The following is a 24,385-nucleotide window of genomic DNA, read 5'->3' as shown; positions in this document are numbered from 1 at the left end:
AAAAGGAAGAGAGAGGGAGAGAACCCCCCCCCCCCGCCCGAAGAAGGCATCTCTTGCCACAAATGGACCTCATTTGTTCAGAGTGGATCAGCTGCAGATCTACCAGGATTTCAAAACCGTATCTGCTAATGCTCTGTGTGGCATTCAAAACAAACATGTTCTTTAATTACATACTTCAAGAAAAATGTGTATCTATCCTGCAATGAATGGCCTGAATGTGGCCACTAGTGAGACACAGAATGCATTTCATGTATGTTTTCTGTTATTATAATATCCAAAAATATGAAAAAAAAAACTAGTAGCAGGTATTCTGCAGCTTTTTACCTTTACCCTTTAAACCCTTTAACACTCTTATTTTCAACTCAAATAACTTTTGAAAGGATGTTACTACTGCATTGAAAGTTGGTTTTAGTCATGAATAGAGTGTGGACAATTTCAGCTTAATCTGATAATCTCTTCATTGTGGCTATCATGTAGTTTTACTTCCAGGTTTTTGTTTCATTCACTGCACTGAGCACAGGATGTTGGTGGTGTGAGATTAAGCACTTGAGTAGACCCTCAACTTCAGAGCCTCTTTTCTCAGCAAACTCTTCTCCAGAGTGTGTACTTTCTTTCCATTATTTAGATAGGTTAAGAGAGTCCATTTCTACTGAGTTATGCATCATTTGAAAGCTTAGAGTCTGCTCTTGCAGAATCTGTCCTTAACTTGAGATCCATAAGTGGCAACGTTTTGGTGGGTGGTTTTGTGATGCAGGATTACAAATGCAGATTTATTATGATATATACCCCCAGCGTCTATTTCTGTATATTCTCTTTGCCATTTAAACAATGAGCCAAAGACAAGCAAATGTTGATGCTCGACTACGAGTGTTACCAATAAGTACTGACTACTGACAAGATGAAGAGCCACAGTTTTGGCAACATTCTCAGATTTTTGTTTGGGATTTCTATGGATATACCCAACTAGCTGGATGGCTAGCACTAAATTCCCCAAAGGGGCAGACATGAATGAGCTCTCTCTCTCTCTCTCTCTCTCTCTCTCTCTCAGTTGATGCCATTTGGGAAATGAAATAATCACTCAGAGTTGTTCGCATAGATTCTCTTGATGAAATATTTAGAAAACATGTATGTCCATTTTTTTTTTTTGTGTGTGTGTGTGCTGCATTTCTCACATGTGACCATTTTTCTATATTTAGACTTTTTTTTTTCTGGGAAAATTATGTGGCAAATTGACAATGTAATTGACAGACCCTCTGCCAGGGAAGAAAGGCAAAAAATGTGCAAGACTCGTGAACTTTGTGATTTTCATAATCCTATCTGCTTCTCAATAGGGTTAACCATATATACAAAATCCATATTTTCAAAATGGCATGGACATTGTGTTCAAGCAAGCCAGCACTGGTATTGACACTGTTAACTATGCCTGAGTACAGATGTGAAATCCATAACATGAAAAATGGACACAGTACACATAACATCATGGTCTGCGGTTTCTGAAGCGTGGAGCATGGTACATAGCTTCTTCTTTGAGTAGCCTCGAGAGCATTTCTGAAATAGCGCTTGTCTGGACAATCTATTAGCGTAGGTGTTTTCATTGAACGGAGAGGCATCAATCGAACGGCAAATTAGACTTTCCGATGTCATCACGGAAATTGTCCCAGTCTCGTCTCAGCGTGACCTTGCAGGGGGCCTGCGGATAGACCAGTGAGATGGAACTCATGCTTGGGTCACTATGAAATGGGAACATATCCGCATTGTTACCATTACAAACCCATTCTTGCTTGTAAACTAGGTTAGTAGCAGCCTCCAGGACACACTCTACAATATGTACTTTCAGTAATTAGTGGAACAGCATCCCTCATTTGCATAGATGCTGAATAGTGGAGAGTAGCTTTCTATACCTCCTTCTCACTCTATTTTACCTGAATGCCATCGGAACGCATATGCTGTAATTCATTGCCTGCATGCCTGGCAGAAGGGCCCTAGTTCCTTTGTACAATCAAATATTTGTTCATGACATAATTTGACAGAGTTTTGAAAGCTCTTTCACATGATGTGATCATCATTTTTTTGTGATTTTTTTTTTGTTGTTGTTGTTTTTTGAGCCTGCAAGCCTTAGGACTACCATTCTGCAGGGTAAGCAACAAATTGATGCTACATTCAGGGCATGGTACTAGGTCAAAACACACAATGCTTGCTAGCTACGTCCATCTTGAAAGTCCACTTGAGTATAAAGCTTTAGGAAAAAAAAAATATATATATATCATATTTTTGTAACAAATCAGAGTACCACAAGCTTGTGAAGTACTTTTGTGATATCTGTATACTTCCCATTACCTTTGCAATGATACAAGAGAAACACACAACTAGCCAATAAATGTCTCTGTCACTTGCCAACTCACTGTTGAGTTTGCCAAGTGTTTGTCTCATTCTTGAAAAGCATCTTTTGCTGGTTGTTGTTTTGTTTTGTTTTTGTTTTTTTTAGAAGGAAGAAGCATTCTGTATTCAAGACTTTAATTCTACTCGAGTACATTTAAACAAAAAGGATGTAAGTTTCAATAAAGATTGGTCTTAAAATGAGAAATTTGTCGAATGCAGTCTCCAAAGTCTTGTAATACACTGATTGAGAGAGAGAGAGAGAAAGAGATAGAGAGAGAGGGAGAGAGGGAGAGAATTATTGAGGAAAGGAGGGGGCAAAGGTCACTGAATGTATCCAGGGCCTGTTTCTCACTTTCATCTGCTGTGCAGAAAATAACCCAAAACAAACAGTATGGGCTTAAAAAACAAGCAGCGATCTCATGATATGACAGGAAAAACAAATTTGTTCTTCCTTTCATTTCCTCATGCACTAGTGGCGAGAAATTTTGTGATAAAACCACACCCGCATTGATAACAAAGCTTACACCCAAAGAAAAAATTGATAATGGGGAGACAAAGTGTGTAAATGGTTGGTGAAATGTGTAAAGAGAGAGTGGCTTTTAAACAAATGTTTTCCAGTCTTCACGGGGTGCAGAGATATCGACTGGTATGGTCATACTTCATCTAGTTACTCTTCCTCTGGACCATGTCAGAGAGATAAAGAGTACAGAAGTGAGAAGGAGAACATTTTGAAAAAAAAAATAGAATGGCATCGATGTCTAATGCGATATGAATTGGGCAGAGTTAGAATCAGAGAATAGTCAATAGACATTTTGTTATAGTCAGAGTGAAGAAGGAATAAAAAGAAAAAGCATTATTGGGCTCAATGTTTTACTTTCTTACAAATGTATTCTTTCAAACCATCTGTGTGAATACCACTTCACTTTGTACAGCATATCTATTTGGGGAATCAATCTTCAAAACGCAAGTGTCATTGATAAGAATTTGATAGTATGATTACAAAATGTGTCGCAACAAATATATATAGGGTAATGTCCTGCTCGATGAAGGACAATTATGCAAATGGGCAAATCAAAACGCTTCTCTCAGTTTTACGTCTTTGTAATGATTTCACCCCAATGCATTCTGTATGCCTCGCCCCTCCCCCTACCTGAAAGACCTCAACCTACTTTAATTTTGTGGTCACAAAATGATATACTTTCGCAGCGTTTGGGGAGAAAAGCTCACAAAGCAGTAGGTAAACACAAATCTGTCATCTTTGTCATTAGCGTGGCCGCCCTTAGAGCAAGCAGAGCTGCATTTCTCGTATCGCACCACCATCCCTCTCCTTATTGCTGCACCCTCTGAAGATGCGCGCTGGCTGTAAAAATCAGTGGAATATGGGCGACGTTCTCCGTGCTCTCCGTTTTTCCATTTTCATCCGGCGACGAAACAACTTTAAATGCTGTACGGAGCCGTAATTGCAGTCCGTCGCAACCCATGATTCGATTGTTGAATCGCGGCATCAGCGCAAATGTGCCAAGACTTCGAGCGGAGTCATTGGATGTTACTGTTGTCGTGGCAACCAGACTCAATTTTAGTTGAAGTAGCAGATGATAGATTGCATGGCTCTGGCATCTATTACCGAAGAGACAGAAAAACAGACCTTCAGACAGAGAGAGAGCCAGACAGATCTGAGAGATAGAGAGGGAGAGAGAGAAAGTGGAAAAATGTGAGATAGTGAAGATAGAAGGATAAACAGAAAGAGAGAGTGTGTGTGTTCACAGTACTGATCCCAAGAGAAGCAGAAAAGTTTCACACATGGGGGAAAAAGCAGAGGATCAAGAAAGAGCATTGAGAAAGAGTATTAGAATACAGAAAGGATCAAGTTACACTATCAGTATTAATCCTACAGCTTGGTTTGCTTGCAACCAGCTTATGCTCGCTAAGACCTTAATCACTCCAGACATGTTACGTGGGAGTTATTTGATCTCACCAAAGATTACACAGAATCAAGAAGCTAGGTAGCAAATTCTGATGACTCATTTCATGAAGCACGCATAGACTTTCTTGTTGGCATGTGACAAACTGCGGTGAAAACACGCTCTCAGAATTCATCTTTGTTTACAAGTTCGTAACGGTATTTCGGTTCCTAGAGCTAGGCGACTCTACGACTCCGACTTTGTCAATGTTAGTGTTTTGTATCTGTCATGATATGGTAACAGTGATGCTGATAAAATTGAGATCACTAAACATTAAAAGGTGTAGACATCTTCGATTCAAATCTGTATTGCAGCCCCAGAAAGGCAGCCCATAGATGGAAAAAAATATAAACTTTTGCACATAAGCTCTGTGCATCTTCAATTCAAATCTGTGTTCTACCAGAAATTCAGCCTGTAGGTGAATGAAAATAAACTTTGATCATGAGATATGTCTTCATATTTGGTGGGACTGTGAATGTACATGGTGCACAACATTTGTGAACAAGAATACCCCTCCCCCTCCACCCCCTCTCCTGCCATCCACCCTTTAAAAATCTTGGAGTCTTTATTGGAGTGTGGACTTTCAATAACTTTGAGAATTTGCTGCCAGCAAACAGAACAAATATTGTGCTGTACGTGTGCGGGCAAGCTTGAATTTGTCACGACCTTCCACCCCGTTCTTCCCACTCACTCTCTTCCTCATTTTGGCTGGCAACCTTCTGCCTCCCGCGCATCTCTCACTTTATATATATATATCTCTCCCCCCTCTCTCCTTCTACTCTCTATTTCTACTATATCTATCTCTTTCTCTCTCACACACATATAAATGAATATCTCTTTCCTCCCAGTTTGTTGTTCTTCTAGTGCCCCCTCGTCTGCACCCCCCTCCTCCCCCATCTCTTTCTATCCCCATCTTTTTCTCTCTTTGTCACTCCCCCTCTCCACTCTATCATGTTATTACATACAGTATCTCTGAGCTGTCATCTTCCTCTTTTTCTTCCTTTTCTTCTTCCCTCTCTCGCACTCGTGTCCCGCAGACATTTTTTCTTTGGGCCATCGCACATTCTTTCCTTTTCTGTCTTTGCTCACTCTGTGTATTTGTTTATTCATCTAAGACGGAATATATGTATGTGTGTGTGGATATGAACATATATGTTTATATACATATATGTACATATCATATATGCATATACATATATATTATATATCTATGTGTGTGTGTATGTGTGTGTGTAGATATATACGTAACATATTGATGTTGATATGGATGTACAACCTTATACATTTCTCTCCCTTTTGGAATGCTGTAGTCCTCATCTGTTTTCCCATCCTTTCTTATCCTTGTCTATGTCTCTGTCTGTCTGTCTGTTTGTCTGTTTGTCTGTCTGTCTGTCTCTTTGTTCCTTTTCAGCCCCATTTCCCATCTCGCTGCAATGATTGTTGAAATATGTCTCGGTGTATGGGTTTGGTGATGAGAGCGTGATGAAATACCAAATTATCATTCCAGTCCCGTGACGGAGATTAGGTGAGCTATGGTCCCCCTGGGTGCATCGCAGAGAACAAGACCTGCCTGTAAAACATACTTCCACCCCCTCATGACTTGCGTTGCGTTGCATCTCTGTGTAATCGCATGTTTATTCTTATGTTATCACAGACAACAGACGCACATCTTTGTCATGAAATATTCATTGTGACACATTTCGAGAACGCTAAAAGAGAATTAAATCAATACATTTTAGAAAATTGTTCCGCGTCATTTACAAATTGAATTGATGTCTCCTCTGTTGTTGCTTTCTTTTTTGGTATTTTTAAATTTATTTGGTTTTGTTTTTACAAGGACAGTGAGTTTTGATGGAACAGGTAAACCTGTTGCAGAATGAGTTGATTTTTTGGTTAGACAAAAATTCTGCATGAGCTGCAGTTCGAGTTTGTGGAGAATAAGACAGAAATGCATTAAAGAAAGTTTGCAGTGTGAATTTGTTACCCAAGTATGCTGTGATGGCACTAAACACATGTGCAGGACTGGCTCACTTTAAGTGTTTATGGAAGGGGTGGGGTGGGGGTGGAAGGTGTATCACTGATGTGCTGTTTGACCCAAATGCGCCTCATTTGTGTGCACCCCTAGTGGTTTTTGCAATGTCATTTCCATAATGTCATCATTATTTCACGATCAAAGAATCCCGGAACACTGAATTTTGAATGAATCTGTAGGCTTTGCCGGAATTCCAACTATGGCCAATCCACCCACGTGTTCGTAATGTTGATGATGTTTTCTTAATGTTATTGATGTTTTCTTGAAGTTGTTGTGCTTGTTTTTATAGCAATATCCAGCCACAAAAGTTTGACTCTGTTCAGTATGATTAAATTACTGTGTTTTTTTTTTAGTATCCATGAACAAGATTTTAATACACATGAGACAGTAGATGTAAATTAATTCAGAACAAAGAGCTCAACCTACATACATGAGGCCACTGAATATTTTGTTAGTGGAAAATATTTTGACCAAAAAAGGAAAAAAAAATCATAAATGAAGAAGAGCAGCCTATGAAAAGGAGCACATTGAGGATTTTTTTTTTGATGCTCTGCTTTTTTCATGTTTGTGCAATTGTAATGTGTCCATCAAAGTCAGCATTGAGTGAAAAATGCTTGAAAAATTGGAAAAGAACATACTAATTTCTTTTGAACAGGACAAGAATACCAGAGTGTGCCTGTGTTCAAGCAAAAGCATGAAGATAATACCAGTGCATACAATGTAGGCTTTTTATATGGTGTTCTTCATGGTTTCTGACAACTCTTTGTCTTGAGTTGTGTGTAATCCATCCTGGGCATAGGATACGTGTAGTCACTAGGAAAACATTGTTAACCTGTTGAGGACGAGTCTCGAGTATACTCGGGCAAGTGTCTATGGGAAATGCGTGTTGTAGCAAAATCAGCCTGTCCTCAATGGGTTAATAAGATAGAGTGTGTCTGTGTGAACATGCCCAGCTCAACTGGTATAGGAGAGCTTGTAGGCAGCTTATGAGTAACAAACTTCGTCAGGAGAAAAAAATTGTCACGTTATTACGGAATTTTTGTGTTCAGTTGCCTGATTTGATTGAAGTCGCATAGATGACTAGAATGTATCTGTATTTCAGCTGTAACATTGACTCCTGTTGCCATTTTAAGGAGGAACAGGGATCCACTTTAAACTTCCCAAACTCATCTGGCTTTTTCATCATCTCTGGATCAATCATTGATTGAAAATACCAAAATTGTCTAGGAGTTCAGTGAAATACATACTCTTATAAATCTCTCCTTTTTTGTTGTTGTTCTCCATCAGTTGCATTCTTGGCAAACCATGCTTGTAGGATTTACAGTATTGGCAGTATGTTCTTGGACAGTAATCGCTGCAATAGCCTCTGTCTTTTTAATAGCTTAGAGAGAAATATCAAATTAAAGTGAACCCATGATATGACACCAAAAAGCAATCATTATTTACACAAAGTCACAGTCTCTATTAAAGGAATGTGTGAAGATCAATACATTCTCTGTCTTGAAAGCTGGTCCATATTCTTCCAAGTTTTGGAGAACTTTTGTTAGATTCCAGAGAAGTTCAGGAGAATTTCTATCTCCTTGACCAGCTTGGATTTGGATCTGAAACCATCGTATTGCCTTCCATTCAGATTTTAAACAAAAATCAAATTGGTATGAATTTATATGTTTGAGATGAGGGAGAATTTTATTGATGTGGATGGTTTTCATAAGCAGATCCAGAGGGGGGCGTCCAGGCGCACCCCCTATTTGTTTTGTTAAAACAAAATGAAGGGGGGCGCGGGCACCCCTTTTAATTTTTGAAGATACCATCTTTGTCAGCCGATTGTGGTGGGAGCAGAAAATTGTACTGAAGCCTTTTTTTTTTTTTTTTTTTTTGCTTGTCAGTCGATGAAACCCAGAAGTGGCACTGGAAATATTTATGGTGCCCCCCCCCCCCCTTTTCGGAATTCCTGGATCCGCCCCTGGTTTTTTTTTTTTTTTTTTTTTTTTGCTCTATTCTAGAGCATGTACCATAGGTAGTGAAAGACTTATGTTCCACAGCCAGAAGCAGGTTTATGGGCCCTTTGGCTGGTGTTGATGGGATACCAGAACTGTTCAAGGATGTCCGACAGATCGATACAAATCAATAAATGTTGCATAATCTCATACAGGGAAACAATCAGGCATCTGCGACAGCAATGTGCATGACTAGTTATGATCTCCCCCTCCCCCTCTCTCTCTCTCCCTCCCACTATCTATCTATCTATCTATCTGTCTGTCTGTCTATCTTTCTATCTATCTATCTATCTATCTATCTATCTGTCTATATAGCTCCCCCTTTTGTTTTGATTTTGCTCGCTCGTCATGATGTTGCCAAATTTTGGCATTATTAATGAGCGCACTGATGTAAAAGAAAATAATGAGCAGAGGGCATTGACCAGTTTAGTTCTGGACAGGCGATGGATATTTCCAATCATATCTCTCCCTACCAAGATATGTTCATCTGATATTAGCTGTGGCTCCATCTTTCTGTTCTACATTCATACATACACTGTATATAATGACAGTCATATCAAAGTAAGGATACCATCTGAAAAAAAAAATCTTGTAGGGCTTGTATACAGTAGGAGAGAGAATTGCGATAGACCATTTCTGTACTGTATTACACTTCATGGATGTTTCGTTTCCTATAGTCTAAACAAACATTATTCACCTGTTTCCTCCCATGAAGCTACATTGTACATAGGCAGGAATTCACTTTTAGTTGTTGCTAGGTAGGACAAGCCTCCGGCAAGTTTTGTGGTTTTTGAAGGGGATGGCTAGTACCTGATCAGTGGGAATCAGTGGGAATGCTGGGGGATGACTGTTCCAATCCTTGTGGTATTCATTTAAGAGTGCATTATGTATCTATTGTGGTGTGAAAACTATTTGCTTCAGAATGGTCTCATATTCAAGCAATGTGTAGTTTAATGTTTCCAGGTTAGCATGCCTGTACAGTAATATGAGACAGTAATGTACTCTTAAATGAATCCCACAAGGATTGGAACAATCATCCCCCAGCATTCCCACTGATTCCCACTGATCAGTTACTAGCCATTCCCTTTTAAGGGCAGTTTTTGTGAACAAAGCATGCATAAAATCTGAACACATTACAGAACCAGTTTATTACACTTAACTCTTCCTCTGCCATGGACTTTGGACAGTGGGTACCACATTATTTGGTTTCCTGTGGCAAGTCAACACTCAAAGCGCTCAAAGACCCGAATTCTCAAAGCTGGAATAACTATTCCACGGAATAGTTGTTCCGGGGAATAAGTTATTCCACCTTTGAGAATAGATTCCTGGGAATAAATCACGTCATTTTACGTCATGAGGGCCTGATTTGCATAAGAGGCGTAATAAATCGGCGGAATAAGCGTTGTAATAAAGTTATTCCACCTTTGAGAATTCGGGCCAAAGAGTTAAGGATCACAGCATTGTCATAAAACAGACTTTACCCCATGGGTATCACTCCATAATATTTCTTTTTGTTTTGTTTTTTAAGGCATTCTTGTTATTTTCTTAATCAAAATGAAATTTTTGTTTTACTTTTGACCTGCATACCTTGAAAATGACTTCTTTTGGACATTAACGAGCTTTAGATTCTGCGAGACCACCCGTTCTCCTGGGTTGGACAATGGAAATAGTCGCCTTGCGCATGTGCAAAACACCATTTTTAGTTTAATAACATCATCTTTAATAGCATTTGCATTGTAGATCTAAAGCTCACTAATATTCATATGGGTCATTTACAGCGGATGACGGGAGGTACATCTAGGGTAGATATTAACCTCTCGGTGGGTAAAACGTTAAGTGGAAATTCAGTCCAACATCACATGCAATTGACAAGGATTAGTAATGCAGAAATTCAAAATGACTGTCTCGAGTATATTTCAAGGGTGTGATAGAGATTAGAATAGCACAGGACAAGTTTGTTTTGTTTGACTGAATATTCTGTGTGGTCTCTCACGTGCGATGTAGCTGAACCTTGCTCGCTACATGCGTGTCAGCCAATCCGTGGTTCTGTTTTTGTTCTCGCACGGAATGAAAAACTCTCGAGTAGTCACCTGATCTCCCGTCCCTGCCGCGCAGTCGATCGCCCCCGTGGAGCTCTGGCGTTTTGTGATGCCAGAGTGACCAAGGTGGCTGACTCATCCTCGGCCACTGTTAAAGGAAGTTGTAGCTCCCTCATTTGCAGTGCATCGTGGGAATGCGGAACAAATGCAGAGTCCACTTGACATGAGGTCTTTTGTGGTGACGGTGCACCGTCAGTAAATTTCATGGTCAGTGTGGAATGCTATTTTTGCCATCTGACGGTGACTCTCTACTTTTTTCTTTTTACTTTTACAATAGAGCTGTTAGCGGAAGATGCTCCTACTGTGTGTCTTAAAGCTCAATCATATTACATTTCCATCTTTCTGATGAATAAGATGGCCATGAGGTGCAAAAATAAGCATAATGTTATTCTTGCGCCAAAAGCTAGGGTTGGAAATGAAGATGATTATGAAGTTCTGTGGAAATTTTGAGTGAATGCGAGGAAGAAATGCTTCCACCTTTAAGTGCCAGTGAAACCTCTCCAATGCCCTCAGCCCCTGATCAATATATGCATCTCCCTTTTTTTTTTCACCGTCTTATTTCTAGGCGGGTATCAAATGTTACACTTTGGACTTCAGAGAGTACAAGGAAATGTTATCTTATACTCTGTCTACATCCAGTCTGGAAAAAAAAAATGAGGGAGAGAGAGATGAGAGATTTAGAAGTTTATTTTAGGCTTGTATTGTGCATAAAAGATGTGCACTGTATTGTGATATTCTGTGCACCTGTTGTATGAATTCATGTATTAAAACATGTCAGAAGAAAATATTGTGGGGGAAAACAAAGATTGCATTAGTTTTCTAGTACTCTGACATTTTTCAGTACTGTCAATAGAACATGTTTTAGTGGGTTCCATAAGTTCATACACTGGATGACTGTTAAGTTCAGGTGTGGATTGACAATACATAGATGTTGATTTTTGACAGTGTTTGATGAAGGTTAAGGAGTTAATATATTTTCTTTTCATTTTCAAATCTGAGTTGTTGAAAACATCATTGGCTGAACACCAACTGATATCATCGCTGTGCATATATTTGTATTCATGTGCTATGAAGAATATGGATGCTTTTGCATTTTTTCCTCACATTTTGCTCAATATTAGCAGCAAAAAGTGATACAGATTTTTTTTTTTTTCTGTGTGAGGATGTGTGTGTGCACATGTGTGTGTGAGTTGGTGAAATTTTTTCTCAGTTTACGTCATGCAATTTAAAACGACCTTTGGAGAGATAATCGGAAGACATCAATAGTAAAACTGAGTCACTCAGCTAAGTGCTATCTCCTTTTCAGAGTAGATCAGGGATATAAAGTTTACGATTTGAAAAAAGGGAAGGAAAGATGTCATTTCCCTGGGAAAGTTGCATTATAATGTATTGAGGTCGAGCGCGGATCCTTAGAATCAAGTCAGCGTGAGTCATTCGGTGTCAGATTTTGCTCCACCGTATTCCCATTAAAATGTCTCCAGTGACGAATGACGTTCCCTCCCGACAAAACCCTGTGCATCACGGTATAGTGATGGTGGGTGGGGGGGGGGGGAAGATCCCTCCAGATGCAAAGTTGAGGGGAGAGCCACATTGGCCACCTGCCGCGGTACAACGGCCACTCAGCTCTACCCTCCCCCACCTGTGACCTCACCGCGGAAACGAGCGCCGAGATGCCCTCATTTCTTCCACCCTCAACTCCAACCAGCAAGTCAAACAAACAAAGAAACCAGAAGAGTGAGTTTCATGTTCTAGGTTTCTGGACCTTTCCCATGTAAGAGATACACATGTATACCACACTCCGTTCCGGTAGAGACAGAACGCTTCAGCTGGCGACACTGGTAGCCCATGGAAATGGAGATGTGCACATATAAACCGGTGGTTGTCTTACACACAGTACCTCTCGGAGGCGTAAAGGGCTTGAAACCTTTCCACTTTGATGAATGGATGTAGAAAAAGATTATGAAATGCATTGAGTGAGGAGTTATTGCACAAATACAGCGCTGAAAAATTTCTTACATATGAAGAGTTTGTTTGCAAAAACCGATAAGTCCATATTTGACAAATGGAGATATTTGCGATTAAAGGTCAAGAAAAATAAAGAGAATAATAAGAAAATTTTTGCTTCTTTTGACCATAACTTCAAAAATATACCTTTATATGTAGTGACCAATATATCATTTAAAAGGTATTATTTTGTACTTTATGACAGAGACCGTACTTCAAAATCTTCAAAAATGGACTTATCGGTTTTTGCAAACAAACTCTTCATGTGCTTCTCATCCATTGTATTCTTGCACAAACAATAAATTGGTACAGTTTTTCAGAATTCATCGTGACTGGGATGAGGAATAAGAATGTTTTCAAAATTCTCAACAAATCACAATGAACAAGGATGCTGACATAGCAGCTTCACATGAGAATGAGCAATTGGGTGCTCAAGAAAGCAGAACAAGAGAAGAAAGCATGCATAAATTATGTACAGGTAAACTTGTTCAGCAAGTGGTATTCTATTAAAATTACATAGTTGCATTACATGAATGCGTGAGCCTCCTACAATGTATGTCATTATCCCTGTTCAGTATATTACTGCTTGGGTTTTTGCAGAGTATTGTTTTATCTGCTCAAGGTCCGTGATAAATTCCTTGAATTTATGTGGCACTATTGATTTATGTATTACACGATTTACATTTATACGTCTGGAATGTGCCTTTAAAAAGACAAATGTGTTCTCTTGTGCTATTCATTCATCTTTGTGTGTTTGGCTAGACTGTAAAGAAGTCATTGCAGTTTAATGTGCTGGAAATAAGACAGAAGCCAGATATCGAAAGTCCATGTGCATTTCTTCAATCCTTTAGGCAGAATAACGAGCTGCCATGGACAAGGCTTGGCGACAAGCAGTGGCGATGAAAGTCTGTGGTTTCACTTTAAATGCATCAAAATCTGCCGTAGGCATTGTAGGGGAACTCTGCATGAATGCTTCTTCCTTTCTTTCTTTCTTCCTTCCTTCCTTTAAATCTTTCTTTCTTTTTCCCCTTCTTTCTTTTTTATGCCTCCGCCACGAAGTGGTGCCGGAGGCATTATGTTGTCGGGTTGTCCGTCCGTCCGTCCGTACGTCCGTCCGTTTTCGTTTACGCGATAACTTGAGTAATATTGACTTGAATTCTACCAAACTTGGTCCAAGTATAAAATATGATGGGGCATTTAGTTGATTAGATTTTGGGTGAAATCCGCCAAAGGTCGAAGGTCAAGGTCAAATCATGAAATTGTATCCGTTTACGCGATAACTCAAGACTGGATCGAGCAAGTTTCACCAAACTTTGTCGGAGGATGATGTATGATGGGACAATTACTTGATTAGTTTTTTAGCGAAATCGGACTGAGGTCAAAGGTCAAAGATCAAGGTCAAATCCTGAAATTTATCTGTTTACGTGATAACTCAAAACGGGATGAAGCAGCTTTCACCAAATTTGGTCCAAGGATGATGTATGATGGGACAATTAGTTGAGTAGATTTTAGTGACATTGACAAGAGGTCAAAGGTCAAAAGGTCAAGGTCAAATGCTAAAAATGCTGCTATTTTCCCCAATATCTATGCAATGCCCTAAGGTATTTTCTTGAAACTTGGTGTAGACATGTACTATTGCATAACGATTCTCCAGAGAGAGTTTCATGTCATAAGGTCAAAGGTCAAAAGGTCAAAGGTTAGGTGAAAATGTTGTAATATCACTTTTCTCACAAATGGTTCAATTCGATGTATCTCCATGAAATGTGGTACATATGCATGTACTGACTGGCAGAGATTATCTAGGGAATTTAGGGGTCAAAGGTCAATAGTCATGGGGTCAAAGGTCAAGGTCAACTCCTCAATATTTTACTATTTCCCTCATATGTTAGTATATGAAATGCTTGCATTATTAGTTTTCAAACTTAATATATACATGCATTACCTAATGGAGATTCTCCAGGAAATTTCCAGCAAGAATGTCAAAGGTCAAAGTTTAAGGGTCAAAGGCCAGGTTTCAATGCCCTCCCCCCCCCCAAAAAAAAAAAAAATCTATTTTGTACTGTAATTACACTCTTTCTTCATACCTTGGAAATTACTCAATGCATAAACTTATAAAATGGTCCGTCAGAATTCAAGTGAAAATTCTCAATTCCCCCAATATGTGTACCTGCACTCTTCGACAGTTATAGCAAACCAAGTTCAAGGAAAGTGAACATTCAAGTCATTTCTGACAAACCTGTCATATCAATATTTTACCAGTTATGTGAAACTGTCATGGATCACACATTGTGAAGACATTGTACTATACGCCTATTGGGAGAATCATGCATTATGGCGGAGGCATCAGTCGCCGTAGCGACATTTCTAGTTTTTGCCATTCTTCCTTTTTTTTCCCTTCTTCCAATGCCCACTCCATGACTGAACGTGCAAACATTATTATGTAAACATACAATCTGGCAGATTTTGCATGACTCTGCAATTTTGTGAAAACCATTTACATATACCTCAAGTGGGAAATATATTCACCATCAATCAGTGTACCATCTTTGTTCATATGTTCACATCTTTAAGAGGGTGCCAGATGTGTGTTTACAGTAATACATACATTTGGTTCTAGTAGTATTAAAGATTTGGTAATGACACAAAAAAACATGTCAATTTGCTTTTTAGTTTTCAATGTAGGGTCAAAATGAGATAATAATGGTATTTCTACTTGTTTCACTGTGAATTCCTAGCTTTGTATTTCTTTTTTTCATGATGGATGCATACATTGTATAAAGAAAATTGAAATAACTCAGTGTGGATCAATTACACAAAGACATGTCAAACTTAAATTGTGTGACACATCAAACTCACACCTGTGTACATCACTACCCTTATTAGGTGCAAATCTTTGAAGACAAGGCAAATGTCTATTGATCATTACTGAACGTTGTACTGATTTCTGCACCCATTATCAGAGAGTACCCTCATTGTACCATTATCATAAAAGAAATTTAATCTGTTGGTTGATTTTTTTTTTTTGAAATGACATGCGACCGAAGATGTCTATGTCTATTTACTTGCATGGGGGCTAAAAGATGAAAGCAATTTGATCAAATCCTCCTTCCTTTACAGATCTATGGCATGAAAATCCCTCAGGGGTGCAGTCTATGAGACAGATTTGCCCGCTACAGCCCCATATGTCACATTCATTCAAGTTTCTATCAACACTAGTGATTGGGTTCGTATCACTGCGATGGCTATGCCCTATTTACATTACTTTCCCTTATTAAAAAAATATACTGTCTACAAAGCAAAGAGATGTAAGTCACCTTCCATCCCTGAGAATGGGCAGATGGACTTTTTTTGCTCTGACAGCATTTTTCTCCTGGCTGCTTCAATGTATGCCTGCAAGTATCAGTGCATCCTACTGTGTGATCAACAGGTAATAAGTATCTCAGTTCCCTTACCTAAAGAGGCGTACATCAGTCTTTTATTGGCATTAACTGTCTTTGACTTAATTTCTCCCTCCTTGTCCTGTCTGCAGTGTCAAAAGTAGTCAGGAGCCAAACGATTTAATCTCTTAACTCTGAAATGCGTTGGTGATTTGGAAAGAGAGAGTTTGTCAGCTGTGTGGGAAAGTGCCACTTTGAAGACAATCAAAGTTCAGAGAGAAAGAGAGGGTGCGTAGGTGTGAAAGAGGAGCTTTGCAAATTCAATTTGTTTCTGCTCCTTCTTTTCCGCCCTTAAAACATTCAATTTGTCAGACCCGCACTTGAGTCGAAAACTCTCCGAGCTGCACTCGAGTCAGAGACCTGCCTAGCTGGTGATGATGGGTGGTAATTTAAGCAGTCGAATGAGTGAGATTTTTCTTGTCGAGATAAATGACCCATTTTTTGTTGGTTGGTAGGTTTGTATCTCTCTTTTTTTTTGGGGGGGGGGGTGGGGGTGGGTGAGGGGGCAAGAGTTTGGACTGATCACAGGAAGTACAATCCATTTCTAGAAGGTCTTCCCGCTCATTATCTGCTCCCCTCTGATGAGCTCAATCACTACTTGTGACAGACGTTGAGATGGACAGCTAGGACCCAGTGAAAGCTTTTACAGGAAGCTGCGTGGCATATACAGTATGGAGGCTCCTCGACACCGTCAGACGTTTGTAATAGGCATCGTCGACAATGCCCAGTGGTGGTCCTATACCCTTCGAATGAAAAGTGAAAGGTGTTTTTCAGTACGTCTCCCATTCTGCTGGATAGAAAGAAGTTCTGCATATTTATTACACTCTTCCTATAGTCGGCAAGTTTTCCGTGATGCCGACATCGCACTATGCCAATTTTGAGAGTTTGGTGCCTCGCATTAGGTTAGGATTGATGATCATACAAAGACCTCCACGATTCTAGAAATTGCTCTGTTAAGCCTTTAAATATGGAAAATTCTTGAATCTTTATTTTGTTTTCTATTTCTTATGTCTTGTAAAGAAACAGTAAAAGTTCTGGCTCTCCTTTGGGAGGAGAATAAATGTTGTAGCCAAGTCAGCAGGCATGACTGAAATATTACTGCTAAAATGTGGTAAGTTCATATCCCCATAATGTAAGACCTTGTGTATCCCTATATTTTCTCATCTTTTTTTCATTACTCCTAAAGTTTCTTCTGATTGTGGCAAGTATGCATGATTCATGGAAATATATATTAGGAAATTGGTTAAACTTAGTATGATGTAGGTACAAGCAAATTATATGTTTAGTCAAATTTTTCCATATATGTATTTCCTGTTCTGTTTTTTTTCCTTCCCATAAGGAAGTCAATCTAATTTAAAGATGTATAAGATATATTTTCTCCTTCTTTATTTGCTTTTATTTTGCTGAGGGGGTTTGTGGTATACTGGGTTTAAAAAAAATAACTCTAGTGGGTGTGTGAGAAGTGGGCACTCAGCACTGCAATCCCACGCTAATGTGTGGCATTCGGCGAGAGTTTCCGGGTGCGGAGCCCGAGCCGACCATAGGTGGGCTGACCCACGCGTGTCTGTCCCCGAAATGATGGATCACCATGCTCCTTTGCATTGTTTAAAAGGAGGAGAGTGCTGGTGAAGGATAGGCTATTTTAATGTCTATGTACCAAGAATGGGCAGGAATTGCATAGTCTAATGTCATGTATATCCATCAAAATTGGCTATTACAGCCGCAGCGGTTAGCTTTTCTTTTTGTAATTCTTCTTTTTTTTTTTCTGGAACCACTTCCCCTCTCAGTGAAAGGGAAAGTTTGTTCAAGTTCAATGACATTTCTTTCCAGCAAACATTTAACATATTTAAGTATAGATAACACTGCGATAATTTTGAACATGCTGTGGGGCACATCTCCAAAAGTAAAGCATAGCTGCAAGGCGAGCATGCCCTCAACATAAATGAATATTATATGCAGATATAATTATACAGAATTACGAAAGATGAAGGTACAGAAGCAGAGATAGGGGCAAGTACGCGGATCAACAATTATTAGAGGATATTGCATCTATAGGTTATTCATTCCTGAATGAACATAAGGTTGAGAAAAAAAGCACCAGTTGACGTAAGTCTTTTTCATTGTTTATCTGATGTCATACATGTTTGTTGTTGTTTTGATAGACAGTATGGACTTTAAGAATTAATAGGATGATCCAGGTCTTAAAATTGTTTTTTGACAATTTGTTTGCCCTTTGAAATATTAAAATCATAGCTCTTTATGCCTCCTTTCTAATTCTACAAGTAAGCAAACCTATCTTTTTTGTATCATCTGGTATTTTTCCACCTGTGTGAGGATAAACTGAGTATACACCTATATGTGGATCAACTGGGTACAAGCTGTAAAATCAGAAATGTTTGTGGCATCAAATTTTTGCAAAGTGGAGTCGCTGCCCTTTTTGCTTGCATGAGATTTTTGCAAATTGTCATTGGCATTTAATGTATATTAGTGTAGACAAGAACTTTTATATGCATTTTAATTTTGTGAATCCTGACTCTTGCAAAATTAAGATGCATGCAAAAATTTCTGATTTTACAGTAATCATGATATAGATTGTGAGAGAAAGATTCACCTTTACAAATATAGTATGATAAATAAATTTTATTTCAGATTTTCATGATGCTTTTTTTGTTCTGAATTTACCTCTATACTTTCAAGACTCTGTTTGCTAGAAAAGTATTAAGAATCCTATGTCTTAGTAATCATTGCTTTAATCTTTGACATTATGTACTGTGTAAGCTTGTTTAATGTCATATCAGACGATTTAGATGTAATATCAATAACTAGAAACAAGTATGGTTGTCATAAGAAATGTTAAAAACTATCATCCAATATTAATTGCCATATGGATCAATATGTGTGTGTATGTTTGTGTGCCAACTACACATTATGTGCTCTGTGCACTTCCTTGTAATACTCATATTGGCTTGAGGGAAAAAAGATAAGTGAAGTGAGCCTGAAGTCAGAGACTAAGAGTTTTTGCTTAGGGTTGCAGGAGCTAGATGGATGTCTATTTACACTGGTGTTCATCCCCCGTCTGTTTGGGTGTAATTTATTACCGGCCACTCTCCCTACCCCCCCCCCCCACTTCCTCGTACAAAGAGTGTTATGTTTTGAAGTGAGTTGGACAGGCCGTGACGACCTGTCTTCCCGTCTTAGCCGCGGGGCAGTGGCAGATTCATCAAATTAAGAATCATTACATGTGCGCTACACTTGATGGAATATCCCATAAACTTGGCCGGGTATTGACTCTTCACCAATGTTGCCACGATGTAATTCATCTGTCTGCCCGCTCCCTGAACCTCTTTGAGTTGGTCTACTGGGAGGAGTGGGAGGGGAAAGAAAAAATGCATGTCATCGAATCACCTTGGTGGAAACTTGGAGTGAATGTTTGCCAAGTTAACATTTATTATTCTTAAGATATCTTTGCAGAAAACAATATCTTTGGCTGATCAATTATATTGTGCCATCATGTTTCAGATGAGTTGATTCCTTTCAGTGCCCACAAAGTGATTAGAATAATGATTTCATTCAAAGTGTGTTTCAGAATGGAATCCACTCCTTGATAGTTCTATTCTCACTTCCCCTCCCCATCATTGCACAAGTCTTTTTGAGGAGTGGATATCACATCGTTGTGCCAATTTAAAGCCCGATCCGAGCCTGATGACGTGCAGATTATGCTACCGGTAGTTGCTGTGGTCCACTGGGATGAAGATGGGGGTGGTTATAGGGAATGGATAGTGCAGATGAACAAACATGGATGCAGTTACAGACAAACAGAAGTTGACAGCTGTGATCGTTCCATGGAAACGGGAGTTGCTTTGTTTGTTTGTTTATTTCCATCTGAGAAGATGGCTGGATAGCCCATATTCAGCTGCGTTAAACTGGTCTTTCATGGGGTCCAGTTGGATGTTAGGTGGGACCACTTCACCGGGTTAAACACCCTGCTCTTTGCGATGAATGAATGATGTTTAACGTGCATGAGTTGTTACTCTCTCATACAAGGGACCTCCATTTTATGTCCTATCCGAGGGACAGAGTGTTTTGCCTCTTGCTAGAGGGGACGGTATGACACACAACATTGCTTAGTCCAGACTCGGGTTCAAACCCGAAAAAAACCTTTAAGTCATCATTGTGGAAACCCACATTGAGACTTGTATGAAATGCTCCACTTAACACACACACACACACACACACACACACACACACAAATCTTCCCCAAATTGATAACCAAGATTGACTGAGAGCACATTTCTCTTAACTCTTTCTATGATAGGGAATTTATAGACAGTGTATAATGCTATTGGGTTTTCTGTGCCAATCAGCGCTCAAGGTACATAAATGGTTAAAGAAGCCTATTTTTAATTCATCAAAATGAGACAAAATGTCCACTTTTGCAAAGAAAACACTGGGCGAAAGGTATCCCCAAAAACACTTGTGAGTAGCTTACAGAGTTTTCACTGTGTGTCTTTGTTAGTCTATATACAAATTAATTGACATTTTAAATAATGTGTGCCAAATGCTCTGTTCACGATTCACATATTCGTGAGTTGTTCATTCTGGAAACCTCCTTTCCTTTTTAATTGTTGGCTTGGTGTTCAAAAAAGAAAATGTTCTTGTGCAACTTTAATGGATAATGTCTGATAAAAGACACTTCTCCTACAGTTTATAGCAAAATACCTATTTTCTGTAGAGATCCTTCCTTCACTTCCACTCATTGTATTCCTACCATTAGTCAATTTGAGACAATGATCATCATTGGTATCAGGGGAAAAAAGACCCCCCACACAACCTTTGAGTGGATATAGGATTAATCATTAATCTTAAGAGCGTGGGAGCTAGCTGTCGGTGTGGTTGCAAAAGCTCATAGGTTATTACTTGTTTGTCAAATTCTTCGTGAGGTCACATCATTTTGTTTCTCATTGAAAAAAGATTCTTCCTAATCAGCGCACCTAGTTGAGCTTTCGTAGATCTATCAACTATCTCTCTTCTTTGATATAATTAAGCTACTGCTCTGTGTTCTTTTGCGCTGTTCATTCCTCAAATCGTAGCACTGGCAGCTCTGAATCTCCATGACAACACGTGCCTAGGGACTCCGCCCACTAATTGAAGTTACAGAGTCAAGCTGACACCCCCTCCCCTTTTTTTTTTTTTAAACATTTTGCTGGGAGTTGATCAGTCCTGACCAAGTGGTTGTGATCAGGGTGGGAATAGGAGAGTCCATTATGCCCCCGGGGGTGCTTTCTTTTACCTCGCGCCCACAACACCATCGGTGAAAATGAACTGCCACTCGGTATCATATGCCTCACTCCATTTGTCGCATCAAAGTCTTTAATGGATGCTCTCCCAGTAATCTTTCTGTCTCATTCCCCCCCCCCCTCCATCTCTCTCCCTCACCTCTCTCCTTCTCTTGCTGACCTCTTTCTCGATCTTTTTTCTATCTCTATCTTTGTTTCTCTATCTCTCGAGCTCTCTGGAAGTATCAAACAAAGTCACGCTAGGATATATTTTTACTGCTTTTCTGATTTTTCGTGTGCTGTTTTATTAGCCTACCAGTATTCAAAATTAAAAGGATGGTACAGTATTGGTTGAGATTAGAATTCAGCTTTTAACTTTTTTCAAGATCCTTAGAGGCCGCTTATGAAATATTACAGAGCATACAATTCTAAGAGGAATTCAAATTTCATTCAATGAAAATCGGTTTTGAAATGGCGGAGTTATATGAAGACAAATTAAAACAAAATGATCCTTATAAAAGGTTGGTCCCACCTTTTATCATGATTGCTCTGTTTTGGATATATCTCAGCCATTTCAAAACCAATCTTCATCAGATAAACTTTTAATTCCTCTAAGAATTGTATGCTCTTTCATATTCCATAAGAGGTTTCTCATCTCACAAACAGAGTTGGAAACCTGTATGAAGTCCCACCTCAGCCAAAACTATATCATCCTTTTCAAGCATCAAGATTCAGATTCTCATTTTACTTATGTGGTTATCAACCCATGACATGGAAACTTTTTCCTTTTGTGTGTGTCCATTGTTTTTTATTATTGAAATATAATACAGTGCAATGTAATACGAGTATGCTCAATAACCACAGATGATGCAATATGCAGGTATTATATAAATTTAACACCACATCATAGCACAGATATTGAGGTCAAGGCAGACAATGCATTCATTAAAAAAAAAAATCCAGGAAATAAAAGTTGTGCTAGCTGACAATGTCAGCAAAAGCAGTAGACAGTGTTGGCCATGCAAAGTGCCCATATCTTTATGTCTATCATTCAGCAGGTCTGTCAAAAGCTTGTAGACATTGCTCTATATGCCATGGATACATGCAGATGATTTGTACATATGGGGGACCACATTTTATCAGCGCAGACCAGCTGAAAAACAGCCATTTAATTTAAAGTGTGATGAGTGTGTAGTGTTGGATATATATACCAGTGGATGACAGTGCGATGCTACCAAGCAGCTAGTGGTGTGTATTAAATGGCTTGGGCATGGAGACTGCTGCTGTTTCAGACAAAGAGATAGCTATTGTTACCTGGGAAATATTAATTTCACAGTGTTGAAATAATTTATGCATTTTTTTTTGTGCTCCATAGATGTACCTTCAAATTCATAACACGTGTGTGTCTGTGTGTGTTTTGAGATACTCTCTCATGCACAAAAATGCTCTTGTCTGTGAAATTGTAAACAAGTGAAGTTCACTAAAAGTTTCTATTTTTACAGTATTACAAAGCTTACATGCTGTTTGTTTTATTTTTTGTTGTTGTTTTTGGTTGTAGTGCATTTCACAATTCATTTTTGGGCAATATATGTATGATAATGAAGATAATTGTAATTATTGCACAAGTATGTGTCTGTGTATTCATCATGTTTTACAAAGACAGATATATGTGTACTATGCATATTATACTTATACTTTGTTAACTCATTTTCACAAAAATAATAGTTTTCTGAATTGGAAACATCAAGATTAAAGTGCACAAAATGAGTCATTCTAAAAATATTCACCTGTCATCCTTTTGTTTTATCTCCCCTCCCCTACCCACTTTTCTACCACTTATCCTCTGCAGTGTGTGGTATGCCTAACCAGGCAGGCGGTGATCTGCACCTACCCGTGCGCCCACCGCGTGATCTGCCGAAAGTGCTTCGTGAAGACCATCCAGGTGGCGCTGTCGCAGCGCCTGCTGCCCCTCCGCTGCGTCGTCTGCCGCACCAAGATCCAGCACCTTGATCAGAGCCCCGCGCTGGAGGTGGACCCCTTATAGTGATGCTGCACTCTGCGGAGGATGCCAGCCCACCCCCCGCACCTCTCCCTCCCCCCCAGGAGTGACCACGCCCTTTAGACCGCCCCTCTTATCTCAAAGTCTTCTTCTTCTCTTCTCCTCCACTCTCTTCCCCAATGCCTCACTTTCGATATTTTTGGACCAAGGAGATGATGAATGTACAGAATGGGAAAATGCTTTCTTTTTTTTTTCTTCATTCTTTTAAATCCTTTTTTTTTTTTTTTAATGATGTATCTTGTTATTTTCTGTTTTTGGTCTACTGATAATCCTGGAGCTGTAGGCCTACCCGTTACCATGCTATTGTCCTGTTTTGTAGCAAGAGTTAATCATATATTTGTGTCAGTACTTTTCATCATCTGTTTTTGTCACATCAATGCCAAGGTTAAATGGAAAGGACATTTGTACATAAGGTAGCGGGTCATTAGGCACTTCACTGATGTGGAATTGGGTGCACCGTGTATCAACGCTATGAAGGTGGCATTACCAATATTACAAATGTTTGGTCTTTCTAGTCGTACAAATTTTCCAGAAAGGCAGACAATCATGATATGCATGGTTACTTTAGCTGCCAGTGAGCATTTTTGCAAAATGACGTAACTTTCCTTTTCTCACCTGACATCCAGTGTGACAATAGGAGGGAGATGTATGCACTCATTCCACCACCACTCAGACAAAACATGTACAGTGCTGATCACGGGATAATACACAAATTTAAAGCATGGCTTTTGCAACCATAGATGTTACAGAGATGCCTCTACATTTGAGTTTCACATTTGTGCATTTTTCATTCGATAGAAGTCCCATCCCAATCTCCTTTTTCTTCGATGATTGTTGTTGGCACGAAGTGGTAGATCTTAACGTGAGAGACCCTGCAGGTTAGGTTGTGCTTACTATAAGCACGTTTGAAAGCATCAATGGTAGATCAGTTTCTACTATGTCATGCACATAATGGGGCTTTTGACAGTGTTATACAATGTGTATGTGTGTGTATTTTATCATCTGTATTCGAACATCAAGTGAAGGATGTGAATGGTTATATATTTATAGTATAGATAAGGTAGAAAGAGGAGAATGAGGAATTGATAACTTTCTGCTCCCTTTAGTGGTACAGGCAAAACACTTGTTGTTATAGAGGTAG

The 24,385-nt window shown here is 39.2% G+C and overlaps 1 protein-coding gene across 1 annotated transcript in view; it reads left to right on the top strand.

Annotated features, from left to right (window-relative positions):
• Window positions 1-23,362, top strand: part of LOC140244092 (uncharacterized) — a 65,625-nt gene extending 42,263 nt beyond the window's left edge. The window contains exon 3 of the mRNA XM_072323740.1: window positions 23,035-23,362. Within this exon, the coding sequence (XP_072179841.1) occupies window positions 23,035-23,229 (195 nt within the window). The 3' untranslated portion in view covers window positions 23,230-23,362. The remainder of the gene's footprint in view (window positions 1-23,034) is intronic.
• The last annotated feature ends 1,023 nt before the right edge of the window (window positions 23,363-24,385 follow it).

This window comes from Diadema setosum, chromosome 20, assembly GCF_964275005.1.
Source record: "Diadema setosum chromosome 20, eeDiaSeto1, whole genome shotgun sequence".
Classification (NCBI taxonomy): Eukaryota; Metazoa; Echinodermata; class Echinoidea; order Diadematoida; family Diadematidae; genus Diadema; species Diadema setosum.
This window is presented reverse-complemented; position numbering and strand designations above follow the sequence as displayed.